At 40.9% G+C, this 27,646-nt stretch overlaps 1 protein-coding gene across 2 annotated transcripts in view; it reads left to right on the forward strand.

The window, feature by feature from the left end:
* The window catches only part of l(2)k01209 (lethal (2) k01209), a 331,401-nt gene that overhangs the window by 249,278 nt on the left and 54,477 nt on the right, over nt 1-27,646 (forward strand). For both annotated transcript variants that reach the window (XM_067139775.2, XM_067139777.2), the window contains one exon: nt 2,523-2,732. In XM_067139775.2, coding sequence (XP_066995876.1) covers nt 2,523-2,732 — 210 coding nt within the window. The remainder of the gene's footprint in view (nt 1-2,522; nt 2,733-27,646) is intronic.

Consider the following 27,646-nt stretch of genomic DNA (forward strand, 5'->3'; position numbering starts at 1 on the left):
TTATTTTTATCTGAGCCATGATTACTAAAGATAGGAATTAAAAGGACAAATAAAATGTTTGATTTCTCTGAAATCTCATTTAGATTGAAGTTAGAATTGAAAAACTGTTCCAGTGGATGAAACAATTTTCCGTAATATTGAGCAGGGGGCCTTTTTGTTTAACTTCGAGAATTTTCATGTCTTGGTTGATATTAGTGAACTTATGGGTAGTATCACCCATGTACTGTGCCATGGCCGAAAATCTGTTATATTTCAGGGCGTTAACATGCTGTAAGTATCTTGTATAGAAGCTCCTACCTGTTTGACAGACATAAGATGCATTACAATTATTACAATTGAGTCTATAAACACCTGACTTGGTGAACTTACTGCTATGATTAATAGAATTGGTATTGTGTAAAATATCTGTATTTCTGTTACAATTATTGAAGGCTATTTTGACATCTTGCTTTTTTTTTATATGTTTGTGATTTGGTAGAATTGTTCATTATTAAACAGAAAAGTAGATAAAAAATAGTTGTGAGTTTTTTCTTTTGTTAAGGTGGTTGAAGGTTGGTGTTTATTAATGTTCTCTATAAAGGAGCTGTTGTAGCCATTAAATTTAGCTATACTGCGAATGGTGTTCAATTCTTTTAAGTTCTTTCGTAGACAGCAGGATGCTAAAAGCATGGTGTACCATACTATCGTATGCTGCACATTTATGGGCATGTGGTTGTATGGAATCTTGATGGATTGTGTTAGTGGTTTGTGTTGCTTTTCTAAAAATCTTATAGCTCAATGAACCAGATTGTCTGATGATAGATCTAAGTAATTGAGTTTTTATCGTTCTCTGATTCTAGTGTAAATTTGATATGACCGAGCTCAATGGCTGCAGTCGCTTAAGTGCGGCCAGTATAGAGTATTCGGGAGATAGTGGGTTCGAACCCCACTGTCGGCAGCTCTTAAGATGGTTTTTCGTGGTTTCCCATTTTCACACCAGGCTGTCCCTTATAAAGGCCACGGCCGCTTCCTTCCCACTCCTAGCCCTTTCCTGTCCTATCGTCGCCATAAGACCTACACGTGTTGGTGCGACACAAAATAAATTGTTTTTAAAAACTAGCCAGCATCTTGGTGCTAGGTACCAGCTGATGAGCCCAGCCTAGCACACGAGAGCAAAACGCTGGCCACCAGGAATGAGTTAGCTGGAAAATTTATAATGTCCAATAACGGACCATTTATATTGGTATTATAAATTTCCTCATTCGGAACAAATATTTCAGATTCCCTATGGGAATCAACATCTATATCATATAAGTGGTATGTTCCGAGCTGTCATTGGAGAGATAGCGTGGAAAGACATTAGTAGACGAATAAGTTTGAGTGATGTTTTTAAAAGAAGGAAAGATCACAATATGAAGATAAGTTGGAATTCAAGATGACAAATTTGGGCAAATATTTGTTTATAGGAATAGGAGTTAGAGATTTAAATAATTTGCCAAGGGAGATGTTCAATGGATTTCCAAATTCTTTGCAGTTATTTAAAAAAAGGCTTGGTAGAAAACAGCTCAAAAAACGATGTTTGTCAATACAATCAAATATACATGCAAGATAAGAGAATAAATTTTCTCAAATTACCGATTTGAATAAAGTGAATCTACTTTCAGAACATACAATAATTTAATATAAATTTGGCATAATGTATGAAAAATGTTCATATGTTTTAATCTTTTTTAATGAGACTGCAAACTCACTTTTATAAAACTCAGTTTAGAATGAGAGTTTGGCAAGATTTGATAATTGTTTTCCAAACACAAGATTTGTACAAAAACTTTTAATTCCACTATTTGTGAATTTTAATATGTAGTGTATCATAATTGTGAATTTTTATACTATGTCTAGATTGTTTTCGACTCGGTACAATATAAGCTGTACCTTCAAAATGTCCACTGAAGATGGCCCATAAAATAAGGGCCAAAATATGCATGTGTTTTAAGTAAATTTGACATGAACTTGTAACCCCCTCAGGGAGGTTGAATAAGGTATTGAATAGGAGGAAAAAAATAAAGGCTTATATTTTGTACAATTCAGCACTGTCAATACGGATCATGAGGTTTATACTGAGCAAGTATTCCTAACGGACATCTCCAACTACTGCTGTCCCCTTTTAATCAGATCAAAACTAAAACCTTAACTGAATACTAGACAGACCTCTTCTGTTATTCATTAAGGGCAAAATCTGAGGCTCAACTCCATTCTTTTCCTTCCTTCTGCTGCTATCACTTCATATTCTAATGACAATTAATGTTAGGTATTCCTTAGCTTGCATTATCCTGTTTCTCCCTGCCCCTTTCTGTTTAAAGACTGTTGATCAACACGGAGCTTATGATGAAGGGTTAACATAAGAATTTCTGTATGCTCTCCTGTATATAGTTTGTGTGTTTTGTCAAGCAGCAAGATGCCACTTTCTATTTAATTACCGACTGTTTTAAAATCACTATAGATAGTTTTTTGTTCGACTAAAGGTTTTTGTATTTATTTTTCAGAGAGGCTTCAAACTGCGTGAAGAGTTAGCCCATTCTTACATTGGTCAGCCACTACCCAGTTCAGTGTACCTGCTCCCTTCAACTCCACAAATAAAAGGTCTTCACACATTCATTCGGAATAGGGACACTCCTAGAGATGAATTCATCTTTTATTCTAAACGATTAATCCGTTTAGTAATAGAGTTTGCTCTGTCCCTTTTGCCATTCAAGGTATGTGTATTTTTATTCTTTATCTTTTGCTATGCCTGATAAGTCCAAAGAGTTCAACAAGTAAGATGCATTTGCATGTTTTTTAGTAATACATCAAAGGTGATGCATATATGTATATATAGGAACTGTAAATGGAGTAGTACAATGAATATATTGAAATCTCAGACAACTTTTATTACATTCCTTCAGTGTACTGAAATATATATCATTTTGTGTGGTTATTGCTTGCCCATTGCAGCCCTTGTAAAGCAGACCCTGCGACAGCGGTGGGCGGCATGTGCCATATATGGAAAACTATGCATCATTGTGGTGGAGGATAGTGTTATGTGTGGTGTATGAGTTGCCAGGGATGTTGGGGACAGCACAGGCACACATTCCCCAAGCCAAGGGAATTAACCAGTTAAGATTCAAATCCCCAACCTAGCCAGGAATTGAACCCAGAGACCTCTGAACCAAAGGCCACCTTGCTGACCATTCAGCCAAGCAGCTGGACAATGTACCATCTTGAGTGGCACCATTCAGTTGTTCTGTTCAGGTTCATAAGTCCATGCCCAGGTTTCGTCAACATCTACAATATGCGGCAGGAATATGTACCCTCTTCATTCCAGTATGTGTTCAGATCGACTTGTTTGGAATTGCAATTTTTCCAATGTTGTATAGCATGTGTTCCATGATTTTGTGACCGAGATGAAATTCTAGGGATAATTGCCGAACAGTCCACGGACAGTTTATGGAAAGGAGATCCCCACATCAACTCTACCTGCTCCTCAGAAATAGACGGCTGATCTGTAGAAAGCATATTGACTGTCATGGCTCAGACCCTACAAAATGCACTGAATCGCTGGCAACTGTGCAAACAGAAATGCATCATTTGCCATGGGCTTTGCAATAACCTTCTTGGGCACTTTTTACAGTAGTCGCCTAGATTTTGATACGTGATAAATGTTTGTCTTTATGCAAGTGTGGTTTAGGGCGCTACACCACACACTGCCGCCTTCACCTTGCAGCACCATTTGCTGCACAGACTGCTTCGGCAGCCCATGCATCAGCGTGCGCTTCAGTTGTTACCACCCAACTAATTTTGTAGCGCTTTTCTGTAACTTGTACCCAACAGTGTTACCTCTGTTAAATTTACAACACATGCATGCGTGTGTTTCCATTTACCAATTATGATTCCTGTTGGTTAATTTGTGTATTCTTTCTCTTTATTTCCTTGTTTGGTCATGCATCAAACTTCGAAATGAAGAACCATATTTCCTCGCGATTTAGACCCCCACCACACACACACACACACACACACACACACACACACACACACACACACACACACACACACACACACTTTTTTCCACTTTTATAGCTGTAAAAAGTAAAGGGGGTTCAATATGTGATGGCCTCCAATTTCATACAGTGAACACACGACTTCTGGCTATAAAGAACTATAAATTGTACATATTCTACACTATTCTTTAACAAATTTATAATTATATTCTTAGTCTTACTGGCTACCTTCATTGGAAGGCATATTTTTCAATTATTATTTTTTTAAGGTGAACATGTGAGTTTTAGGCATTCATAAACTGTAAATATAATCTATCATTTTTATTCACTCTTATATCACGTCGTTCATTTCATCCCGTTAACTCCTCTGGTGAGATTGACGTCAGGAAGGGCATCTGGTAGTAAAAACTCTACAAAGATGCATTTCACTTCATATCTGACCACGTATAAAAACTGGATAAGAGTTGAAACATAGTTTTATTTATTATGCAGTATTAATACAAAAGAACGAAAAAGAATTTAACGGCAATCGTTAGTCTCTGTCAGTTGAGCAGTAGACCTATCATACAGTAAATCTAACCACTGCTTTTATTTGAATTATCGTCTGTGCTGCCAACTTCACTGCTTTCAAAAGCACTCGAGATCCCAGTCTTTTCCGGACATTTTTACAATAGTTTTGTTCCCTGTTATAGTCCAGACGGTGAGAATCTATTCACAGATGGTTTCTAGAGATGCTCTCTGTATTCTCCCAGTTGGTGTATATGTAGCAGAAGCCATCCTTTCTGAACAAAGCTTGTAGAAAGGGTGCCAGCCCACCAGCTGATCACTAGTGAATGTTAGAGTTGTTCCTCCTCCAAATGTAATACCGGTACATAGTGAGCGGAAACACACCTTGTCTTTGGAAACTGCGACTCTGAAACCTAGGTCTTTATTTTTAAGCATATCTCGTGCTTGTTGTGTACATTTTTCACATCAGGATTTACCTAATCAGCTATGATTGAGATAGAGACCACATTGTTTAGGTTTAGTATGCTATCTCTTAAGTGCCGGTATAGTGCCACGACAAAAATAATGAAAATAAATAACGGGAAAGCTTGCCATATTTATGGATATCTAAAGGTGTGGACATAATGTATTCTATTATCATAATGTTTAATTTTGTACATTCGTTGTATCCATGTTTTTATTAAAACATCGTATGATTTGTTCGGCATCTATGAAAACCGTGGAAGTAGTTAGTGGGACATAAAAATCAATAACATTGTTATTATTATTTGTTAGGTATGCTGATGAGTAAAACAATATATACGCTTGTATACAATTGGATCATTTTATCTCCAAAAATTAACTATATTGGCCTGAATTATTAAACGATTACTTTCTAAATGATCTCGCCTGCTATATTAATAGCAACAACTAAACTAACATAAACTCGGGTTCTCATCCCGATGTGCTGTAGCTCTTTAGGCACGCCCCCAATGGAGGTGAGCTGCCACTTTTAAATCTCAGGTAATACCGGAAATCAAACTTGGGTCCCCAAAAACGGCAGCTGATGGTGTTAACCATTACTCTGCGGTGGTGGACATTCTTAACTACAAAACACAGCCATATCGCATGACTGATGCGTGTGCTTGCAATGCACGGGTCAGATGTACGAATCTGTTTACCTGTTTGTGCGATGTCATCACCTACGTCATTGAAGCTGCTGTACGCTATGGAGGTGGACATTTCATAACTATGAAACACAATCGTACTGCATAACTTTGATGCATGTTTGCATTCCACGGATCCGACAGACGAAACTATTCACCTATTTGTGTGATGTCATCGTAGCTGCAAAATTGCCTGTAGTCATTTTGAAGCGGAATTGATGTTCTTCTCTGACGAATTATGTTGGGGGATCTTATATGAGATTTTTTTTTCATTTTCTTTGTCTCGAAAAGCCAGGGGTCTAATACTCGAGGAAATACGGTGAAATATGGTACATTGCCAAATTTCAGCATACAATTCATTTATAAGAACAAATTTTTTATTTATTGCTTCCCTGTTACTTCTTAATTCTGAATCTTACAAACTTGGAAACTAGAATGCGCTTATAATATAAATGTTTACCTCAAACATTATTCTATGTTTGGATATTTTCACCATGTGAATATATTACACAGGTACTGTATCTTAACAAAAAATGTTGCTGCTGCGAAATAAGTTTTAAGTATTAGTAAAAATCACCAGTGCATCCTTATACACTGACATGCCAGAAGTCATGGCATAGAGGTCTAGTATTGTGTAGGTCCTCCTCTAGCTCAGCCATGTGCAGCAACTCATCATGGCATCAATTCCACAAGTGGAAGAAAGAGCTGTGGAAAGATTCTGACCCGTGTCATTTGGATAGCTACCCACAACATCCTGCTGTTTGTAGGTGCAGGGTCTTGGATGTGAATTGACCTCACCACGACATCTCATAAATACTCGACAGGTTCATATCATACCAAAGTAGTTGGTCCATTATTGGACATTATAAATTTTCTAGCTAACTCATTCTTGGTTGCCAGCGTTTCACCCCAGTGTGCTAATTTGTAATTTGGGCTCATCAGTTGGTAAATAGCACACCTACCAAGACACATGGTTAGTGCAAACCGTGGAGACCACTGTGTACGCTACTTGGAGCCACCGGCAGTTCCAATGCATCTGACGGCCAGGCAGGCATCAGTTTTTTTAAATGAGACAAAGTCTCTCATAGTCTCATAGACTCTCGAGATGTCAGGCCACATTGATACTGGTTTGGGCACTTCCAAGACATCGTGGCATGCTGGCACCTTTAAATACTGCTATAACATGGCTTTTGGCTTGTCAATGTAATGTTCATTGAATAACATCCAAAAGTTTTATTTAAAATATGATCTTTACTTTCATTTTATATCTTTCGTTAATATATTTGTTTTATTTGCAATTGCCACACGAATACTCTTACATAAGATTTCTGTATACTTGGTTAAGAATTCTGTAGTAACTTTCTAGTTTATCTTTTCTCTGTTAAAAAATATTGTGATGGGATTTCACTTCTTTTTTTTTTTTTTTTGTCACTCACAGCGCTCAGATTAGAAAAAATGTAAAATGTAAATGGGAATGTAAAATTAATATTTTGCAATATAGGCATTGCATTCTTTGCTGCAGGCAGGCTAGAAATTCAGAACTTTACATGTTACAAACCAGATAAGTAATGTTGAACTAGTCATATATCACCACTTGGACCTGCATGCTCAGAATGCACAAAGCTGCGTGGTCGTATGGCTAGAGCCCTGCACAGATATCCGCGAAGTTAGTGTCTTGGCGGATACAAACTGTATGGCAGTGCAGATAATTTTGCTGATAATTTCTAAATAATGATGTTTATTGATTGAGGAAGATGTGGGGCCCTTTGGATATGGAAATGTAAATCCAGAAGGCGAGTTGTTGGTGGATTTTTGCACGAGGAACCAAATGATTGTTGGATACACCTGGTTTAGGAAGAAGTACAGTCAGAAGATTACAAGGGGAAGCAGACGAACAAAGACCATGATTGATTATATAGTCATAGAGAAAGAAAACCGGAAGAACCTTTTAGATGTTACAGCCGTGCCTGAAGAAGACTTTGGTGGAGATCAGAGGGTTGTGATAGGAAAACTGAAAGTGGGAAAGATTGAAAAACCCCCATTAAGAAGAGAGAAAAGAATTAAAGTATGGAAGTGAAGGAGAAAAGCATACAAGAAGAATTTCAAAGGGAAATAATACCCTTGGTACCCAGGACGGAGGTGGTGAATGTTGAAGATGAATGGAAAAGATTTAAGGAAGCACTGGTTGGATGTGCAGAAAAGGTATGTGGTAGAACATCAGGAAATGTGAAAGACAAAGGGACACACTGGTGGAATGATAGGGTGAAGGAAAAGAAAATGGCATGGAAAACATCTAAGACTGAAGAAAGTAGAAGAAAATATGTGGAGCCAAAGAATTTGGCCAAGAAAGTAGTGGAGGAAGAAAAGAGGAAAAGCTGGGCCTTATTCACACAGAAATTGGAAGGTGATATGCAGGGCAGCAAGAAATTATTGTATGGTATCGTAAGAAACAAAAAGAGAGCTCAAGTAAACACCAGATTTGTGAAGGATGAAGGCGGCATAATGTTAACAAAGCCAGAAGAAATAAGAAATAGATGGAGAGAGTATTTTCAGAAGTTGCTGAACATTAGAACTAATGACAGTCATTCAACGGACCACCAAGAAATGCAATTAGTTAATGAAATGGATAAAGAAATTGCAATGAATGAAATTGAAATGGCAGTAAGAAAGATGAAGAATAGAAAAACTGCTGGAATAGATGAAATTTCAGTGGAGATGATAAAGGCAGCTAGAGCTGTAGGCCTGCAGTGGACATATAGAGTTCTCAGGATTGTCTGGGAGAATATGGAGGTTCCTGAGGATTGGCAAAAAGGAATAATCATCTCAATTTTCAAGAAAGGCGGTAAGAAATTATTGAACTACAGGGGAATTGCTCTGATATCCTATGTTGCTAAGATAATGGAGAGGATACTGGAAAATAGAATAAGATTGAGGGTTGAAAATCAGATACAGGAAAATCAGTTTGGTCTCAGAAGTGGAAGGTCAACACTAGAGCCAATTTCATTGTGAGACAACTCATGGAAAAGCAATGGGAGTCTGGGAATGATATGGTGATGACATTCAGTGACATTGAAAAGGCATATGACAGTGTCCTCAGGACTAGAGTTTGGAACAGTCTGGTACAAAAAGGAATTGGACAGAGATTAATAAAAATGATCATGACAATATACAATGTAGTTGCGTGCAAACACAAGTTGGCAGGACAAGTTGGGTCAAAATCACTAGTGGGCTGAGACACGGAAGTATTTTATCGCCAATCCTGTTTACAATAGTAATGGATGACCTCGTGAGAACAGCAAAAGTAGCATATGGAGGAAGAGAAATGAACATGTTGTTATACGCAGATGAAATTGTGATATGGGGAGAACAGGACAACTGAGCTCGATAGCTGCAGTCGCTTAAGTGCGGCCAGTATCCAGTATTCGGGAAATAGTAGGTTTGAGCCCCACTGTCGGCAGCCCTGAAGATGGTTTTCCGTGGTTTCCCATTTTTACACCAGTCAAATGCTGGGGTTGTACATTAAGGCCACGGCCGCTTCCTTCCCACTCCTAGCCCTTTCCTGTCCCATCACCATAAGACTTATCTGTGTCGGTGCGACGTAAAGCAACTTGCAAAAAGAAAAAAAGAGAAGAGCATATTATTTTGTATATCCGGACAGGGCTCTACGTATGGCCAGTCATACTGGCCATGCAGTCACCATTGTGGCATATTGTGTACAGACGTAGATATGTACAAGGTATGTACGGGTTATATGTCGTGTAGACCAAGTACAAATCTTATTGGATGCAGTGTTGACATCCGCCATTGTATAGTAGCAGACATTGGTTCCTCGTTCAGAGAGATCCTGCAATCTGTGGTTTGTACGCTGCATTTGCTGATCTCAACAAGAACCATCTGTCACCATTTGAATAGGTCTGGACCATAGGCACAATGTTCTCTGGAATGCTTGCATTCGACTGCTGTGCTTCTTTTGGTACGTCATCAGTTTTGTAATGGACGTCACAGTTACGTGCAGGAATGATGATAACATCTGCTTTCATTGATGTGTCGCACTTCATTCATAATGCAGTTGATGGTTGCATCAGTGTTTGATGCCACAGAGGATAAAGCAACAATCCAGTACTCAGTTGTCAACATTATGTGTCACAAACGCCACATGTTACAGTTTGAGGTGCCATCAGTAATGATTCTCAATCACCTCTCGTGTTCGTTGAAGACAAGAATACAGCATGGTGATATGTCAGTGAGGTTCTGGTGCCCTAACAATTCACGTCACCCAACAGGCCCTACAGGGTGTGGACATCATTCCTGTCAGGTAACTAATTTTTGTTACCAGTTGAACACATTTGGAATGAGATAGGATGGTATCTGCATCGCCATCAACCACCAGCACAAACATCGTATGACCTACATGTAGAGTTGTGGGAAGAATGGTTGAATAGCTCAGGACACTGTCTAGAAGCTGTATGATGAAATGCCTCATCGCATCGCTGCTTATATACTGTATATCCACAAAAGAAGGCCCTACCATACATTGAATGGTGCTTTGTGAATGCTAAACAAGCCATACTCTATTAGAGAAGTACAAATTACTGCTGGTTTGTAAAATAGTCTGTCAGCCTGTGGTGGTTTAGTAAAGTTTCAAGTGGGGAAGAGGGTGTAGCATTTTCCACGTCCATCATTGTATACGTAATGCAAAGAAAGTAGAGAAGTGCAGAAATATATAGAAATGATTAGGTAGCGAGGCCAGAGGAGCAACAAAAACAAACTTGAAGAAAAAAAAAGACAAACTCTGCATCTTCATAGATAGGCTCTGTACTCATTAATCCTCTTTCTTCTAGATCAGGTTCTTCAGTAAGAGGGGTGGGTATCTTAAAGTAGATCTTGATATGGGAAGTGAAGCATATGGAGAAAGCCAAATAAGCACTGTATATACTCCGTACAGCTTTACTTCTAAATTGACATTTTGGCCAATTTTGGCTTTGTCTGGTGGTCGTGCGCTGAAGCACAAGCATCCAGTCAATCGCAAGTTGCCATTCCTATCTACTTATGTTGGAAGAGGGCAATCTCGAAACCTAGTTGCCAAATCCATTGTTTACATTCACCACATGGTTAACCTATATCAATCAGCATGTGTGGTATTCGATATGGTTCGTGATCTTTTGCATTTTTCTTCTGTAATTAGTGTTATACATATTAGTCTTTATCTCTCTAGTATAGTACAGTATAATGTAGTATACAGTTTAGCATAACAAAAGCTAGTACAATATAGGTCTAATGGTTCATTGCATAAAAATAGCTGTAGTTTTATCTTACTTCCGTGTATTGTGAGTGTACTTAGTTCATGTGTGTATACCTTGTCTCAGTGTAGTTTGGGAAGAACAAGTGGCAAGAAATTGAGAGGTGTGGGATAGGGCACTCCCTTGAAAAGTCAGGCCCTTGAAATTGTGTCCCAACATGCACGAGAACTTTGAGAAAGAAAAGGAGAATGGTGCTACATTGCTGTCTTTAGCACAACCCGTACAGAGAACTGCTGACCCTACCTAAGTAAGGAAATACACAGTGGTGGCATTTGCAAAGGAGAATTACCACGCTGAGGAATAATCTTCTGGATTAGGACAAGGCTAGGACAATGGCAGCAAAGAACTTGGTTCTTACCAAGTGGTTAAGGAGGCGTAATATTCCTGTGCGGGACGACATGAGGAAAGGTGAGCTGTTGCAGCTTCTATCATTGCTATTACAATGTAATAGAGAATATGTAGACTCGGATTAAGTGTTATATTTTGCATTAAAAAATAAGCAATTCACTGTTTCGAGGTTGAAAACCTGTTAGCCAAAGATGTGGCGAATGTCAGTGCCAATGATTGGAGGAAAGTTGTGCGCAATACACAAACAGTAATATGCAAGGTATGGGGAAAATGAAGATGTGGTGGAGAACTGCGTTGAAAGTTGAATAATATCTTTGGGTGCTAGTGATAGTGACAGTGATTCATCATTGGAGGGTTCCAGTGACTCTTGAGATCAGTGGATTGATCCTCCTTCCTGTGCCAGCCATTAGCAGTGAGTAATGCGTCATTCCTTTATTCTCTTTTTAGTGTTGAATATTGTTAGTAAGTGTATACATGCAGAGTCTTTGAAGTTTTTGTGAATTTGTTTTCAGTCTTGATTTATTAGCTTTCCTGAGTACATTATTACATCTTACAAGGGCTGTTCACCGCAGTCATATTTCATCAGCTGTTCTCGCAGCTGTAGAGTGCTGGCAGCAGATGTAAGGCGAAGCTCGCATGTTTTGCAAACTCCAGTTTGGAAGTAAAGCAGTGCGGAGCATAGAGTACTGCAGGTTTAATATTACCCATATGTAATGGAAGGCTGTTTTTAAGCTCTCTTAGGAATTGCTAGTGAGAAGGATTATCCAAATGTCTTTAGACTGAGGGAAGAAATTACTGTGTGTTTGGACTTTGAATAATGTTCACCTATTTTTGTTTAACAGACATCAGTCAGTAATATGATATTTGTGTTCCATCCATTACAGGTATCGGTTGTACCAACACAAACATCACAAGCTTGTATGAGAACAGCTCTCATTATCCTCAACCGTAGTCCAAAAATATACGTGATATGTCTTAATCCTTAAAGGCATAATAGTTTGTTTTTTTTCCCTTCAGTGTGTCATATTGTGACGTATTTCATTACAGTGTATCCACTTGTATGCTGCTCCGCCATTGTTCAGTCCCAAGTCCAGAATGAGAAAGGAGGAGGGTTGGCTGGTATGGCACCCAGCTGTAAAACTGCTAACGCAGAGTGTTGGGCGGCGGTAAATAACCTGACTCCCTAAAGGGGCAACGGCTTCGGACGAATATGCTCCCTTAGGTGGGGTGATGGTCCCCTCAGTGGAGGAAATGACACTGGAATCCATCACTTGAAGACCCAACGGCAAACAAACATGTGCCGCAGAATATGGCTTCGAGACCATAGTGTGAGGGTCAATTCCTGGCAAGTCGGGATCCTCCTTAAATAAATCCATGCCAGTGACACTTTCCCTGCTACTTTCTTCACTTCGATCAAGTCCAACAGCGATGAGGCAAGGATGGTGGAGGCAGGTTTTGGGTAAACTGGGAGCCTATAGTCCGGACCTACAGATTGGCGGCAGATGTGTGATGGTAGTCTTCATGAGACGTGGTGGCTACTCAAGAATTCGGTCCTGCGTCTGTGTCTGGGCAGGCCTATTTAGGACCACCGCTGCCCATCATAAATGTGAGCTAAACATCGGAAGTCACCCTTTTGCCTTGCTGGGCAGTCGCACCCAGCCTGTAACCCCATGTTCGGTCGAAATATGGCAGATGAACATAAAATTATAATTGGATCCTGGAATGTCAGAACATTGTTTGATAACGACAACAGTGACAGACCAGAGAGAACAGCAGCTCTCGTCACCCGTTTGCTTGCTAGACTAAACATAGACGTCGCTGCACTGAGCGAAACTAGACTATAAGGGAAGATCGTTAAGTCTGGATCGGGCTATACCATCTTTTGGAAAGGGAAGGAGGATGGGGAGAACCGTATTCATGGGGTTGGATTCGCAATTAAGACGAAACTGGTAAATGATCATCAGCTCACACCCATCACATTCAGTAAAAGGCTCATGTCACTCCGTATACCCCTCTCTGGAGATATGTTAATCACACTCATCTCTGCATATGACCTCACCCTGAAAGCCGATGAAGAAACTAAGAACCATTTCTACCACCAACTGAACTCCATCACCAAGATAGCACCGTCAAACAAACTGCTACTACTTGGAGACTTCAATGCCAGAGTGGCAAGGGATAATTGGTTGTGGGGAAGTGTAATGGGCAAACATGATATTGGTAATCGCAATGCCAGTGGTCTGCTACTTCTCGGCCTGTGTGCAGAACAAGAGCTGGTCATCACTAACGCTCAGTTTCACCTACCTAACCGTTACAAGACTACATGGGTGCACCCATGATCTAAGCACTGGCACATCCTCGACTAAGTCATCACCTGACAGTGTGACAAGAAAGATGTTCTCATCACTAAGACTGCGAGAAGTATTGATGATTGCTGGACAGATCACAAACTTCTGATCTGTTGACTCAGAATATCATTCCATCGAAAACCAACTGTGCATCACCCAAGCAAGCCCCGACACAAGTTTGCCACTTTCAAACTCTCAGATAAATCCACATCGTCAGACTTCCAAAATGCAATCATGAACCGCTTGGCAAGTAATCCAGTATGTACAAATGACTCAAAGCAAGAATAGTCAACACTCCAAAGGGCTATCATTGAGTCATCTGAGGAAATCATTGACTACAAGAAAAGAAAGAGGCAAAACTGATTCAAGGACAACAGTGAAGAAATTCTGAGCCTTATCAGTGCGAAATGGGAAGCCCACCAATCCCTTCTTCAAGGTCCATCATCCAGAGCGAAGAAAACTGTGTTTCAAGATGTGAAAAAGAAATGTCAGGCTCAAATAAGCTAAATGAAGAACAACTGGTGGCAGGAGGCGGCTCTATAACTCCGAAGACTATCTGATGCCAGAGACCTGCGGGACTTTACGTGGGAATAAAAGAGATCTACGGTCCATCTCACTCTTCAGTTGGAACTCTGAAAACAGTTGTTGGTGCTAACACCCTTACCGATGGTAGACATCCTGGAGCACTGGAAGGAACACTTCTCTACTCTTTTAAACTGAAGCTCCACTGCTGCCAATGACTTTCTACAGGATGTGCCACAACTTCCCCTCAACCATGGATGGCGATGTCGCCAACTCATCAGGAATTCTGTGTGGCACTTGATAGGCTGAAACCTAGGAAAGCACCTGGACCAGACAACATCCCTCTGGAACTAATCCAAGGTGGAGGCTTACCCCTAAAAACAAGGTTCTTCACCCTCGTCCTCTCAATTTGGGAAACACAAAGTACTCTGCGATCTCAAAATTTTTTAAGAAAGGCGACTGTAGTATAAGTAACAACTATCGTGGCATTTCTCTGTTATCCATTGTAGGTAAACTTCTTGCAAGGATCCTGCTTATCCGCCTGCAAGTCATCTCCGAGAGGACTGCCAGTCTCAGTGTGGTTTCCGAGCCTCCAGAGGTACTGTTGACATGATCTTTTGTGCAAAGCAATTGCAAGAGAAATGCAGAGAACAACAGAAGCCTCTCTTTTGTGTTTATGACCTGGAAAAGGCCTTTGATAGTGTTCGAAGACTTGCTATGTGGACAGTTCTGAGATGCTTTGGCTGTCCTGAGCTTTTAATGGGCCTGGGGCAAGCACTTCATGATGTCATGACTGGACAGATTCTCCATTAAAACAACTTTTCCGAACCTTGTTTCTAATTTAGGTTTAGGAAATACTTTAGGTAATAATATTAACTTTAAAAATATTTGTTGGAGATTCAAAGAAAAGGACTCGTACACACTCTAACGGCGTTATGTGATTTGGATATGCAATCTCCCTGTACATAGTTTAGTATTTCAAGTATGAGCTCCTGCTATCTAGCGGAGCTACTGGGAACTGCCATATCGCTTGTTTTTATGCTTTTGTTTTGTACTGGTTTGCAGTAAGTAAGAATAAAGATGGCAGCCATGACGAAGTAAAGTGATTCAGTGTTTTATTTATTAGTGATATCCCCAACATTTATGGTGCCGAAATAACCCATCTGTTCAAGTTACGATACGTTTCATCACGAACTTTCAAGATTTGGAGAACTTTCACGCCAAGTAACCACGGTTCTCCTGTAAGGGGAATATTTCATCACGCCACTCGACCCAGGATCACGATGAGTAGAACAGTTATTTCTTCTGAGATACTATGTACTGAATCACTAACGTAGCATGCTATATGGGGATTATACGGCATTATTGCATTGGTGTAGATATTATTTCTGCATGCTTCAAGAATATCGTTCTTTCTAAAACGACTTCACGCCGGTCTGTGTGACAAGTGCTGCCACCTACTGGAAACAAGGCGTACTATTACCGGCCCAACTACCTACTGTCACGGGAACAAAGCTCTGCCTGCAGCACGTTCATCTGCACCCCTCCTCAGCCGTCATAAATTGCCCGTCTGTCACACCGTCAGCGATGTCTATACAAGACCTGTCCCTTCTGAAAAGAAAGCGAAGCACTCTGCGAGCTAATTTAGCGCGCTTTGTCAATCTTTTAAAAGACAAAACAAATACACCAGACTATGACGAAATAGAATATCTTCGTGATAGACTTCAGAACACTTTGCAATTATTAGTTTCCTCAGACGATGTTATACACGACCAGTTACCCGACACAGATTATGAAACAGATGTACAGGCATGTGAAAACTATGTCGACAGTGCAACAAGAGCTATACAGCATGCCAACAAAGTTCTTACACGGAAACCAGCAGAGACAAATGCGTCAGCATGCATTCCCAGTTCTAGCTATTATGTTCCACCCCCAGTTGTACCAGAATTTAAACTCCCGACAATACACATTGAGCCATTCTCAGGTGACATAGAGTCCTGGTCTCGTTTCTGGGAACAGTTCGAGACAGCAGTTGACAACAACACCACGATTCCAGACATTAGCAAGCACGCGTTATTACGAGGATATCTACGAGGGGAACCCAAGCAACTCGTCGATGGTATAGCACTTACTTCGGAAACGTACGCCCAGGTCAAGACTTTACTTACTGAACGTTATGGCGACAAGGATAAAATAATTCAGGCTCATCTGAACTACCTGGAAAATTTACCACCCACATTATCAGAGAATCCTGATGATCTCAACGTGACATACCTGGAGTGCCACCGTAGAGTTCAAGCCCTCAAGGCGCTCGGCGAAGACATTAATGTTTACGGACGCGTGATTGCCCCGAAGATTTTACGAGCTTTTCCAGCGCCAATCTGCACACGTTGGCTAATTCACGCAAAGCGCAACAAAATCTCCGAAGGTCATATGATGTCTCTGATAGAATTTCTTCGTGAGGAGGTAGAAGCGGCCCTTAGCACTCAGAAACTCAGGGGAGAGACCAGCATCGCACTTCCATCACTTTACCAACCTACAGCAGCTGCTCTCCAAGTCAGTACTAAGCCACAAAAGTTAAGAAGGGAGCAGAACAAGCCCACAATAACACCATTCTGTGCCTTCTGCGAAAGCAGAGGCCACTGGGCACAGGGATGCACACAAGTAGTCCTACCCCAAGCTAGGGTGGAGAAGCTGAAACTCTCCAAAAGATGCTTTCTCTGCCTCAATCGAGGTCACAACGTCCAGAACTGCAACAAGAAGGGCAGAGTGTCATGCTCTAAATGCAAACAACTTCACCACGTATCCATCTGCAACCAGAGCCAATCCCAATCAACTTCTGTCGGAAAGATTGAAACAGGGCCACCCAGTTTTTCATTTCTACAGACAGCCCGCATTCAGATACAAGGACCAACAGGGACACACAAAATCACACGATGCCTCCTAGACGCTGGAAGTCAATCAAGTTTTATTGCCACGTCATTATTGGACACTCTACAGCTACCAGTAATCTGTACTCGAGACCTAGCAGTCACAGCCTTCGAAACAACTAGCAATAGCTTTCAGCCACGTCGACTCACCCAATTTGAAATTATCGGATTTTCGACAAAAACCGCCGTCACTATCACAGCTTTCGAAAGTGCCAACACTTATTCATCTCACCCAGCAGTCACTCTTAACCACAGCAATCTGCCACTCGCTGATCCAAAAACCAACGACGCAGATGACTTGCCGATTGAAATCCTTATTGGTGCAGACAATTATTGGAAAGTCGTGAAACTAGATCCACCACAGCCCATCACACCCTCCTTAGTCCTACTTCCAACAATCTTCGGTTGGGTCCTCACAGGCAACCGTTCTGGTACCACTGTCAATCATGTCATGACGAACCACGTCTCAGTCAACAATGACGAGATATCTGACGACTCCATGCGACGTTTTTGGGACCTCGAGACAATCGGCATTCGAGAGACGAAACACAGACAACTAGACGACACGGATGCTGCTATTCTTCAAGAGTTCCACGACAATTACCGCATTCATGACGGACGAAGAGTCGTATCCCTTCCTCGCAAACGGGATATAGTCTTATCCGATAATTTGGCAACAACCGAGGCAAGGTTTCGAACACTACAGAGACGGCTACATCAAGACGCAACTTTCAAGAACATGTATCAGACACTAATGTTGGACTACGTGCTTCGAGAGCAAGTGGAACTGGCCCCCGATACCGCAATCCCTGGAAATATGTTTTATCTGCCACACCATGCCGTCAAGAAGGAGAAACGAGATGCCACTAAATGGAGGATAGTGTACGACGCTTCCTCTCACGAACCAGGATTCCCATCCCTCAACGATACCCTCCAAATGGGTCCAAATCTCCTACCCGAAATTTTTGCCACTCTCTTAAGGTTTCGATTGCATCGAAAGGCCATCGCATGTGACGGTACCCAGGCGTTCCTCCAGCTAGCCCTCGACGAAAAAGATAGAGATCTCACCAGATTTCTTTGGTACCGCATCGACACTACTACAGACGGAATCTACACGACAACAGAGGACGTCGTAACGTACCGATTCACCCGCCTACCCTTTGGCCTCACCTGTAGCCCGTTCCTCCTCTCAGCCACTCTCCGTGAACTAGCTATCCTACACCACAACACTTATCCCACGGCAGCACCTCTCCTAGATGCTTGCACATTTATGGATGACTTCACTGCCAGCGTAGAAGACGACAATACGGCCCTTACTCTTTATTATGAACTGATAGCCCTCCTGCGCCACATTAGACTCCCACTCTCCAAATGGGTCACGAATTCTTTGCCATTAATGAACATTTGGAAAGCAGAAACTCGAGAAGTTGTACTGCAGACACGAGTATTAGGTATTGACTGGAATGCGGAATCAGACGAACTCTTTACAACCCCAAGTGACGTCACTGCAAAACTATCCACACAGCCAGCAACTAAACGACAGTTACTGAAAGCCACCGCACGCTTCTACGACCCACTTGGACTATTTTCACCCGTGTCAATCACTGCCAAAATCCTTTTCCAAGATACTTGGTGCCAAGGACTGGCATGGGAAGAAATTTTACCGCCTAATCTCGCCCATCGATGGAACGATTGGCTCTCACACCTACAGTACCTCTCTCCAATCCGAATACCACGATGGATTGCCATTTCAAATTCCGGTACAGACATATCACTGCACGTGTTTTGCGACGCCTCCGAAAGAGCATACGGCGCCGCATTGTACGTCCGGTCACTTGTCAACGACGCTTACACTGTTCGCTTAGTTTGCAGCAAGGCCAGACTGTCCCCTGTGAAGAAAGTGACTCTTCCCAGGCTCGAATTGTTAGCAGCCTTGGTCGGATCCCGACTTCTACATTATTTTTACGAAGCCACTGGAGTAACGTCCATCCCTGCCACGTTATGGAGCGATTCTACAGTCACACTGGGGTGGATAAGAAGTAATCCCAACCGTTGGAAGACATTTGTCTGTAACCGAGTGACTGAAATTTTGACTCATACCACGTCCAGTCAGTGGAGACACTGTCCCGGAATCAACAACCCAGCTGACCACCTTTCTAGAGGACTTCAAGCACACCAACTGGAGTCCTTGGACTCATGGTGGCACGGACCTTCGTGGTTGAATGGACCTTCCTACTCATGGCCCAGAGATGTCACCCCCACTAATATGACTCTACCTGAGGAAAGAAAGACCACTCAAGTTCTTACAACCACCACCCCAGAACCATTGTTTGCTGCCTCACGATTTAGTACATACTGGAAACTTTTACGAGTTACTGCGTGGATTCTACGATTCGTGAAATGTTTGAAGGAGAAAACCAAGTATTGTCACAACTTCACAGCCTCAGAAATGGAAGAAGCAAGAACGTACTGGATAAAGCAAGTTCAACAGGAATGCTTTGCTTCTGAACTGCAAGCCCTGAAGAATAATCTTCCACTAGCACGAGCTTCGAAGATCTTTCGCTACAATCCATTTCTACAACATGGTATCCTTCGACTAGGCGGACGGCTACAACACGCAGGCATCTCGAACAACGAGAAGCACCCAATACTTCTGGATGGCTCACACGCATTCTGTAAACTTCTGATAAAACAAACTCATATGAGACTTCACCATCTAGGTGTTCCCACTATCCTAACTGAACTACGCACAGAATTCTGGATCTTGCGAGCACGCCAAACAATCAAGAAGGTCTTACACACTTGTCTTCCGTGTAAAGTTGTTCACCAGAGGAGACCGACGGAATTAGAAGCACCACATCCTCTGGATCGTCTACGTCCTTCCAGACCATTCGAAGTAACGGGACTAGACTTCGCAGGACCACTGTACGTTACTTCTGGCAACCTCATGAAGAAAGCCTACATTGCATTATTCACCTGTGCAACAACGCGTGCCTTACACTTGGAACTGTGCGGTGACATGTCGACAGACAAATTCCTACAGGCCTTGCAGAGGTTTATAGGCCGACGTGGTATAACACACACGATCTACAGCGACAACGCTCAGACATTCCATTCAGCGAACGCAGAGTTAACAGACTTGTGGAGAGAACTGACAGCGGCACGGACACACCACTATATGGCCCAGCAAGGTATCACATGGAAGTTCATTGCCCCACGTGCCGCTTGGTGGGGAGGATGGTGGGAAAGACTAATTGGCCTCACCAAGCGATGTCTACGGAAAATACTTGGACGTTCCACTATTGGTGATGAAGGGCTACGGACTGTTTTGACTAGCATAGAAGCCGTATTAAACACAAGACCCTTGACGCAACATGATGACAATGGTGATGTATTGACTCCAGCCCACTTCCTCGTTGGCGATCGACTCACCACGATACCTACTGGACCAGAACCACCCAGGCGAGACCTTGTTAGAACCTTCAGACTACTCCAGCGAATGACTGACGACTTCTGGAAGCGTTGGAGTAAAGAGTATTTGCTACTATTACGGAATTTTCACGAAGTTCGCCAGCCCAGAGACCACGGGTCAAGAATCAGGGTCGGTGACGTAGTTTTACTACAAGAGGATACACGCCCAAGACACATGTGGAATAAAGCACGGGTCGAAGAATTACACGAAGGACGTGACGGGAGAACTAGAACGGTTATTCTTCGCACCTCGGACGGAAGCAATGTGACACGACCTGTCCAGCTGGTCATCCCACTCGAGATAGACCAGGGTGGGGAGGATGTTGGAGATTCAAAGAAAAGGACTCGTACACACTCTAACGGCGTTATGTGATTTGGATATGCAATCTCCCTGTACATAGTTTAGTATTTCAAGTATGAGCTCCTGCTATCTAGCGGAGCTACTGGGAACTGCCATATCGCTTGTTTTTATGCTTTTGTTTTGTACTGGTTTGCAGTAAGTAAGAATAAAGATGGCAGCCATGACGAAGTAAAGTGATTCAGTGTTTTATTTATTAGTGATATCCCCAACAATATTTGTGAATATCTGAAGGTTCGTTGGTATAATACTTACAAAGGCAGATTATCATAAGGAATAGTACCGTAACTTCCGCCGAAATTTCTCCAGTATATCGTATAGATATCTGTCCAAAGTATCGCGAAGGTAATAATTTACTACATTAAAAAAAAACACGACACGCCTGTAAACTTCCATTTAAAAAGTAATTAAAAGAGATTACACAGTAATAGTTAACAGTCGTTGTATTGTTATTGATTATTGTCGCTCATATTCAAATATTGCATTGTTGGCTACAGTCGTGAACAAAGGGAGTACCGTAGTGTAGTCAAGTAAATATAAATAAAAATCAGCTGATCTTGTATTCCAATCATTTGTACTTCTGAGTAGATAGTTAAAGTATCCGTAATTTATATTTTGCTCCCTCGATCTTTCAGTATTTATGAGTGGTTAGCTAATAATAATAAAGTTCATATATCCCAGTAATTGCAGTTCAAGTCCCTGGAGTACGGTAGTAGTAGTAGTTTTGATAGAAATATTTGAGAAATTATTGTAGACAACCTCGTATTTTTCAGTAGGCCTAATTAAGGACACATTTATTCTCCGTCCCGTGGAGTAGGGTAAATAATAGTAATCCACCAGCTGTAATAATCACATTACCACATTTCAGTAGAATTGTAGTGAAGATAAGGTATAATATATTAGATAGTATCTTGCCAGTTATATTCGTGTTTTTCTTCGTGTACGGCAATCCTGTCCATACTTAAGCATTTAACCGAACGCAGTGTAGATACATTGTATAGATACAGTACATTTAGATAGTGCCGTATCTTGCCTGCTATATTCGTGTGTATCTATTGGACCGTAATACTAATAATAATTTGTCTAAGCATTTAGCTTCGTTGGTAATCTTTGAGTACAGTAGTTCTTGCAAATTTCATTTCTGTTGTGCTTAGTAGTGACATACGGTACCGGTATCGTAATTAGGATACGTCTGAAAGTAGTTTAAAAATTACTGTAGTGTACTGTACAGTAGTATACGGGTAATATCCTATTAGAATTTAGTGTGCTTATTTTATTATTGTAAAATATTTGTGTAGTACTGGTGTAGTAGAGGTATCCGTAGAAACTCTTACTAAAATACTGTTGTTGTAATTAGGATAGGCTTAATTGCAGTTTGGAGTTGTGTAGTTCTTGTGTATTACTTTCGATATTCAGTAATTAACAGCCGTTTTTATCCTGTTAGGGGTTGTAGGATAAAAAACAGAGCACGACTAAGTAGTATTGTAGTGTAGTCGTATATTAATTACCTTATTGTTGTGCACTATCCCAGACAATATATCCCTCCGTTCATTTATTTTTTGCAAATAAGTTATTTTATTTTTAATTTCTTTTTTTTTCTTTTTTTCCGTAAAGAATGGCTAAAGAGCGCGAGTGTACGAACTGTGGGTGTGGCGAGGCATTGAGGGGTATGAGGGAGGAGTTGGAAAGTTTGAGGGAGATAATTAGGATTCTCACAGAAGACAGGAAGGAAGATAGGACTCCCTCAAACAATGTACAGGTTACAGTAGGTGTACAAGAGGGAGGGGAAGGAAAGGGAGGAGTTGTAGAAGACAGGTGGTCTAATGTTCTAAGGGGAAGGAGATTGCAGGCTAAGGGCTCTATTCAGGATCAGAATTCAGGACAGGTGTCTGTGCGAAATCGGTACGAGTCACTCCAGGTAGAACAACAGAGGGAAGATGAGGGACAGGGAACTGTTGCTGAGATGTGTGGAAGTAGGAGGAAGGGAAAAGGTAGGAAAGGGAAATGTAGAGTAGAGGATAGGAAAAAACAGGTGGAACAGGGTCATGGGAAGGAGAAAAGGGAGGAGGAAGTAGCTTCTGCAGCTAACAGGAAAGATAGGGCTGACCAGGAGGGGAGGGGATCAAATGAGGTGGGTAGGGTTGAGGCTCTGGTCATGGGGGATTCCATCGTTAGACACGTGGGGAAAGTGTGTGGAGGAAAGGGAACCAGGGTAGAATGTTATCCAGGAATTAGGTTGAGGCAGATGTTGAGGAAAGTAGAAGAGAGGGAGGAGGGGAAGGAGAAGGTGGTAGTGTTTCACGTTGGTACCAACAACGCAAAGCAAGCTGATATAAGTACCAACATAGTTGGAGATGTGTGGGATCTGGTAAATGCAGCACAGGTGAAATTTAAGAAAGCGGAGAATGTTATTAGTGGAATACTCTGTAGGAAGGATACTGACTGGAGGGTGATTGGGGATTTAAATGAGACTATGGAGTGGGTATGTGGGAAACTGGGAGTGAAATTTCTAGATTCTAATGGGTGGGTAGGAGATAGGGATCTGCGCTCGGATGGCCTTCACTTAAACCGCAGTGGTACGTATAAGTTAGGAAATTTATTTGGAAGGGTAATAGGGAGGTACATTCAGGGAAACGGGATGGCCTAGGGAGCAGTGATAAGGGAACAGGGAACTGGAAATCAAGTAGGGATGACATAAAATTGTTAGTGTTGAACTGTTGAAGTATTGTAAAGAAAGGAATAGAATTAAGTAATTCAATAGATATATATTTACCAGATATTGTAATAGGAGTTGAATCATGGCTGAGAAATGATATAATGGATGCAGAAATTTTCTCACGGCACTGGAGTGTGTATCGTAGAGATAGGATAGGAATGGCGGGAGGGGGAGTGTTCATTCTGGTGAAACAAGAATTTGTAAGCTACGAAAAAGTTAAAGATGAGACACATGAAATTCTAGGTGTAAGGCTCATTTCTAAAGATAATAGGCAACTTGATATATTTGGAGTGTACAGATCGGGAAAGGATAGCACTGACGTGGATTCGGAATTATTTGATAGGATAGTCAGCTATGTGGGAAACGACATGGAAAGAAATGTGATTGTAGTGGGCGATCTGAATTTGCCAGATGTTAATTGGGAAGGAAATGCGAACGACAGGAAGCATGACCAACAAATGGCAAATAAGTTAATATGGGAAGGACAGCTGATCCAGAAAGTAATGGAACCAACCAGAGGGAAAAATATCCTGGATGTCGTGCTGATAAAACCAGATGAGCTCTATAGGGAAACTGAAGTAATAGATGGTATTAGTGATCATGAAGCTGTTTTTGTGGTAGTTAAAAATAAATGTAATAGAAAGGAAGGTCTTAAAAGTAGGACTATTAGGCAGTACCATATCTATATATATAAAATAAGAGTTTTGTCTGTACATTGCTCAGAATTTGAAAAGAATGGTATTTCTGTATCGGTCATGTCCACAGTAACAAGAAAATTCATTTTTTACTTTTCCGTAATTTCTGTCTGTCTGTCTGTGTGTATGTATGTATGTACACGCATCGCTAGAAAACAGCTGAAGAGAATTTAATGAAAATTGAAATGTAAAGTCGGGTGATGAACCGCTACAATCTAGGCTATAAATTATTTTAATCACGCTGAGTGAAATTGTAGTTTAGGGGAAGGCCTGAAATGTAATATATATATAAAATAAGTGCTTTGCCTGTCCATTGCTCAGAATTTGAAATGAATGATATTTCTGTATCTGTCATGTCCAGAGTAACAAGGAAATGCATTTTTTACTTTTCCGTAATTTCTGTCTGTGTGTAATGTATGTATGTATGTATGTATGTATGTATGTATGTATGTATGTATGTATGCACACGCATCAATAGAAAACGGCTGAAGAGAATTAAATGAAAATCGGTATGTAATGTCGGGTGATGAACCACTGCAATCTAGGCTACAAATAATTTTATTCACGTTGAATGAAGTGGTAGTTTAGGGGAAGGCCCGAAATGTAATTCTCAAATAAGATATTTGTTATTAGTGGTCGTATCGATAAATACTACATAACTAACATAACTTTAGTTATGTCTTAAGTTAGTAGTAGTTATTAAATTTCCGATCACTTATGTCTTATACATTGTTACCGTACCGCACATAATCAGAGATATTGATGAATTTGGATTTTTGTTACTAAGTCCATATCAGCGCCGAGTCACGAGAAAATGGGTAAACAGAATTTAGTGAAAATCGGTATGTAAAGTCTGAGAATAAGGAACTACAGTCTACGATATAAATAATTTTGTAAGAAACCCTAATATCACAGAGTCGAAAGAAAACTAATGTGAAGGCCTGCAATATAGAAAGCTCATAAACTTTATCAACAATAACATTACATTGACCATTGTTTGTTGTGATGTGCTTTTTGTCTTCTGTTTCCTCTCATTCCCAATAGATAGGATTACTGCAGCGTACCGAGGTTTTTTTAATTTGCTTGACGTCGCACCGACACAGGTAGGTCTTATGGCGACAATGGGATGGGAAATGAATAGTGATGTGAAGGAAGCGGCCTTGGCTTCAAGGTACAGCCTGGTGTGACTGGTGTGAAAATGGGAAACCACGGAACACCATCTTCAGGGTTGCCGGCAGTGGGGTACGAATCCACTATCTCCCGGATGCAAGCTCACAGCTGCGCACCCCTAACCACACGGGCAACTCGCCTGGTCGTACCGACTGTAACAGCCTGCCTGTATATTGGCCTGGAACTTTGGACTGTAAGATCGGCACCGTAGTACTTTTCGTTGAAAGTGAGAGAGTGTGCGGTTTTACAATTGATCGAGTATTTTATACGATAACATTGCTTTCAATCGCTACATTCCTACTGACGTTTTTGTAATGACCTATGTTGAATTCAGTCAGGAAAACCACCAAGTCAGTCTTTCTGAGAATCCCGTAGCTAAGCACGGGTACATCAGCTAGTGGCTGATAAAGCAGGCATGAGGCAGTTTCTAAAAAGTAACTATGATCGGTGGAAAATGGTAAATAAAAATGTAAACGGTCTCTGGGATGGGTTTAAAGAAATTGTTGAGGGATGCGAAAACAGGTTTGTACCTTTTAAGGGTGGTAAGGAATGGTAAAGACCCACCTTATTATAATAGAGAAATAAAGAGACTAAGAGGGAAGTGCAGACTGGAAAGAAACAGAGTTAGAAATGGCAGTGGAAGTAAGGAGAAATTGAAGGAACTTACTAGAAAATTGAATCTAGCAAAGAAGGCAGCTAAGGATAACATGATGGCAAGCATAATTGGCAGTCATACAAATTTTAGTGAAAAATGGAAGGGTAAGTATAGGTATTTTAAGGCAGAAACAGGTTCCAAAAAAGACATTCCAGGAATAATTAATGAACAAGGGGAGTGTGTATGTGAGGATCTTCAAAAGGCAGAAGTATTCAGTCAGCAGTATGTAAAGATTGTTGGTTACAAGGATAATGTCGAGATAGAGGAGGAGACTAAGGCCAAAGAAGTAATAAAATTTACATATGAAAACAATGACATTTACAATAAGATACATAAGTTGAAAACTAGAAAAGCGGCTATTGTTGAATACGCCTCTCCAGTCTGGTCCATTTCTGCTTCTTCAAACCTCTGCCACCTTGACCGTGTACAATCTTTTTTCTGTGCTATCGTCAGAGCCAGGGTCCCTGCATGTCGCAATCTAAGCACTATCCAAGTGCTTGGGAAACTGAACCTCAAGACTCTTTCTGCTCGGAGGATAGTAGCCGACCTAAAGCTGCTATACAAAGCAGTTAATGGTCTGTTTAGGTCTCCAGATTTAGCTTCCTTATTTCCCCTCCACGTCCCATCCCGTAATACCAGAATGAAGACCCTATTCCATACTCCTTACTCCCGGCTTTCTCTCACCCAAAGGTCCCTTTCGGTACGTATTCCAGCAATGTTTAATACATTATCTATCAACAACAACCTAGATCTCTTCATAACGTTTCCTTCCTTCTGTCATGATATTTATCATATAACTTAATTTTCCTTCTTGTTCTTTCCCGTTCTGCTCCTGTATTTACTGTAAATGTATTTTTCTTTGTTAATAACGTTGTTTATGTAAATGTATATATATGATTGTACAGTTTTTATTGTGTATATTCGTGTCCTTTGTAAGTATTTATATATCTTTCATTTTAGATTCATATCTGTTGTACATAGCTCAGATCGTTGTAATTCGGCGTTATGCTGTTGCTGATCCTGAATAAATAAATAAATAAATAAATTAAAAAATAGATTTCTGGGGATATACTAAAGACAATGGGTTGGGATATAGTACCATATCTGAAGTACTTATTTGATTATTGTTTGGTCGGAGGAGCTATACCAGATGAATGGAGAGTTGCTATAGTAGCCCCTGTGTACAACGGAAAGGGTGATAGACATAAAGCTGAAAATTATAGGCCAGTAAGTTTGACATGCATTGTATGTAAGCTTTGGGAAGGCATTCTTTCTGATTATATTAGACATGTTTGTGAAATTAATAACTGGTTCGATAGAAGACAATTCGGTTTTAGGAAAGGTTATTCCACTGAAGCTCAACTTGTAGGATTCCAGCAAGATATAGCAGATATCTTGGATTCTGGAGGTCAAATGGACTGTATCGTGATTGACCTGTCTAAAGCATGTGATAGGGTGGATCATG

This window comes from Anabrus simplex, chromosome 2, assembly GCF_040414725.1.
Source record: "Anabrus simplex isolate iqAnaSimp1 chromosome 2, ASM4041472v1, whole genome shotgun sequence".
NCBI lineage: Eukaryota > Metazoa > Arthropoda > Insecta > Orthoptera > Tettigoniidae > Anabrus > Anabrus simplex.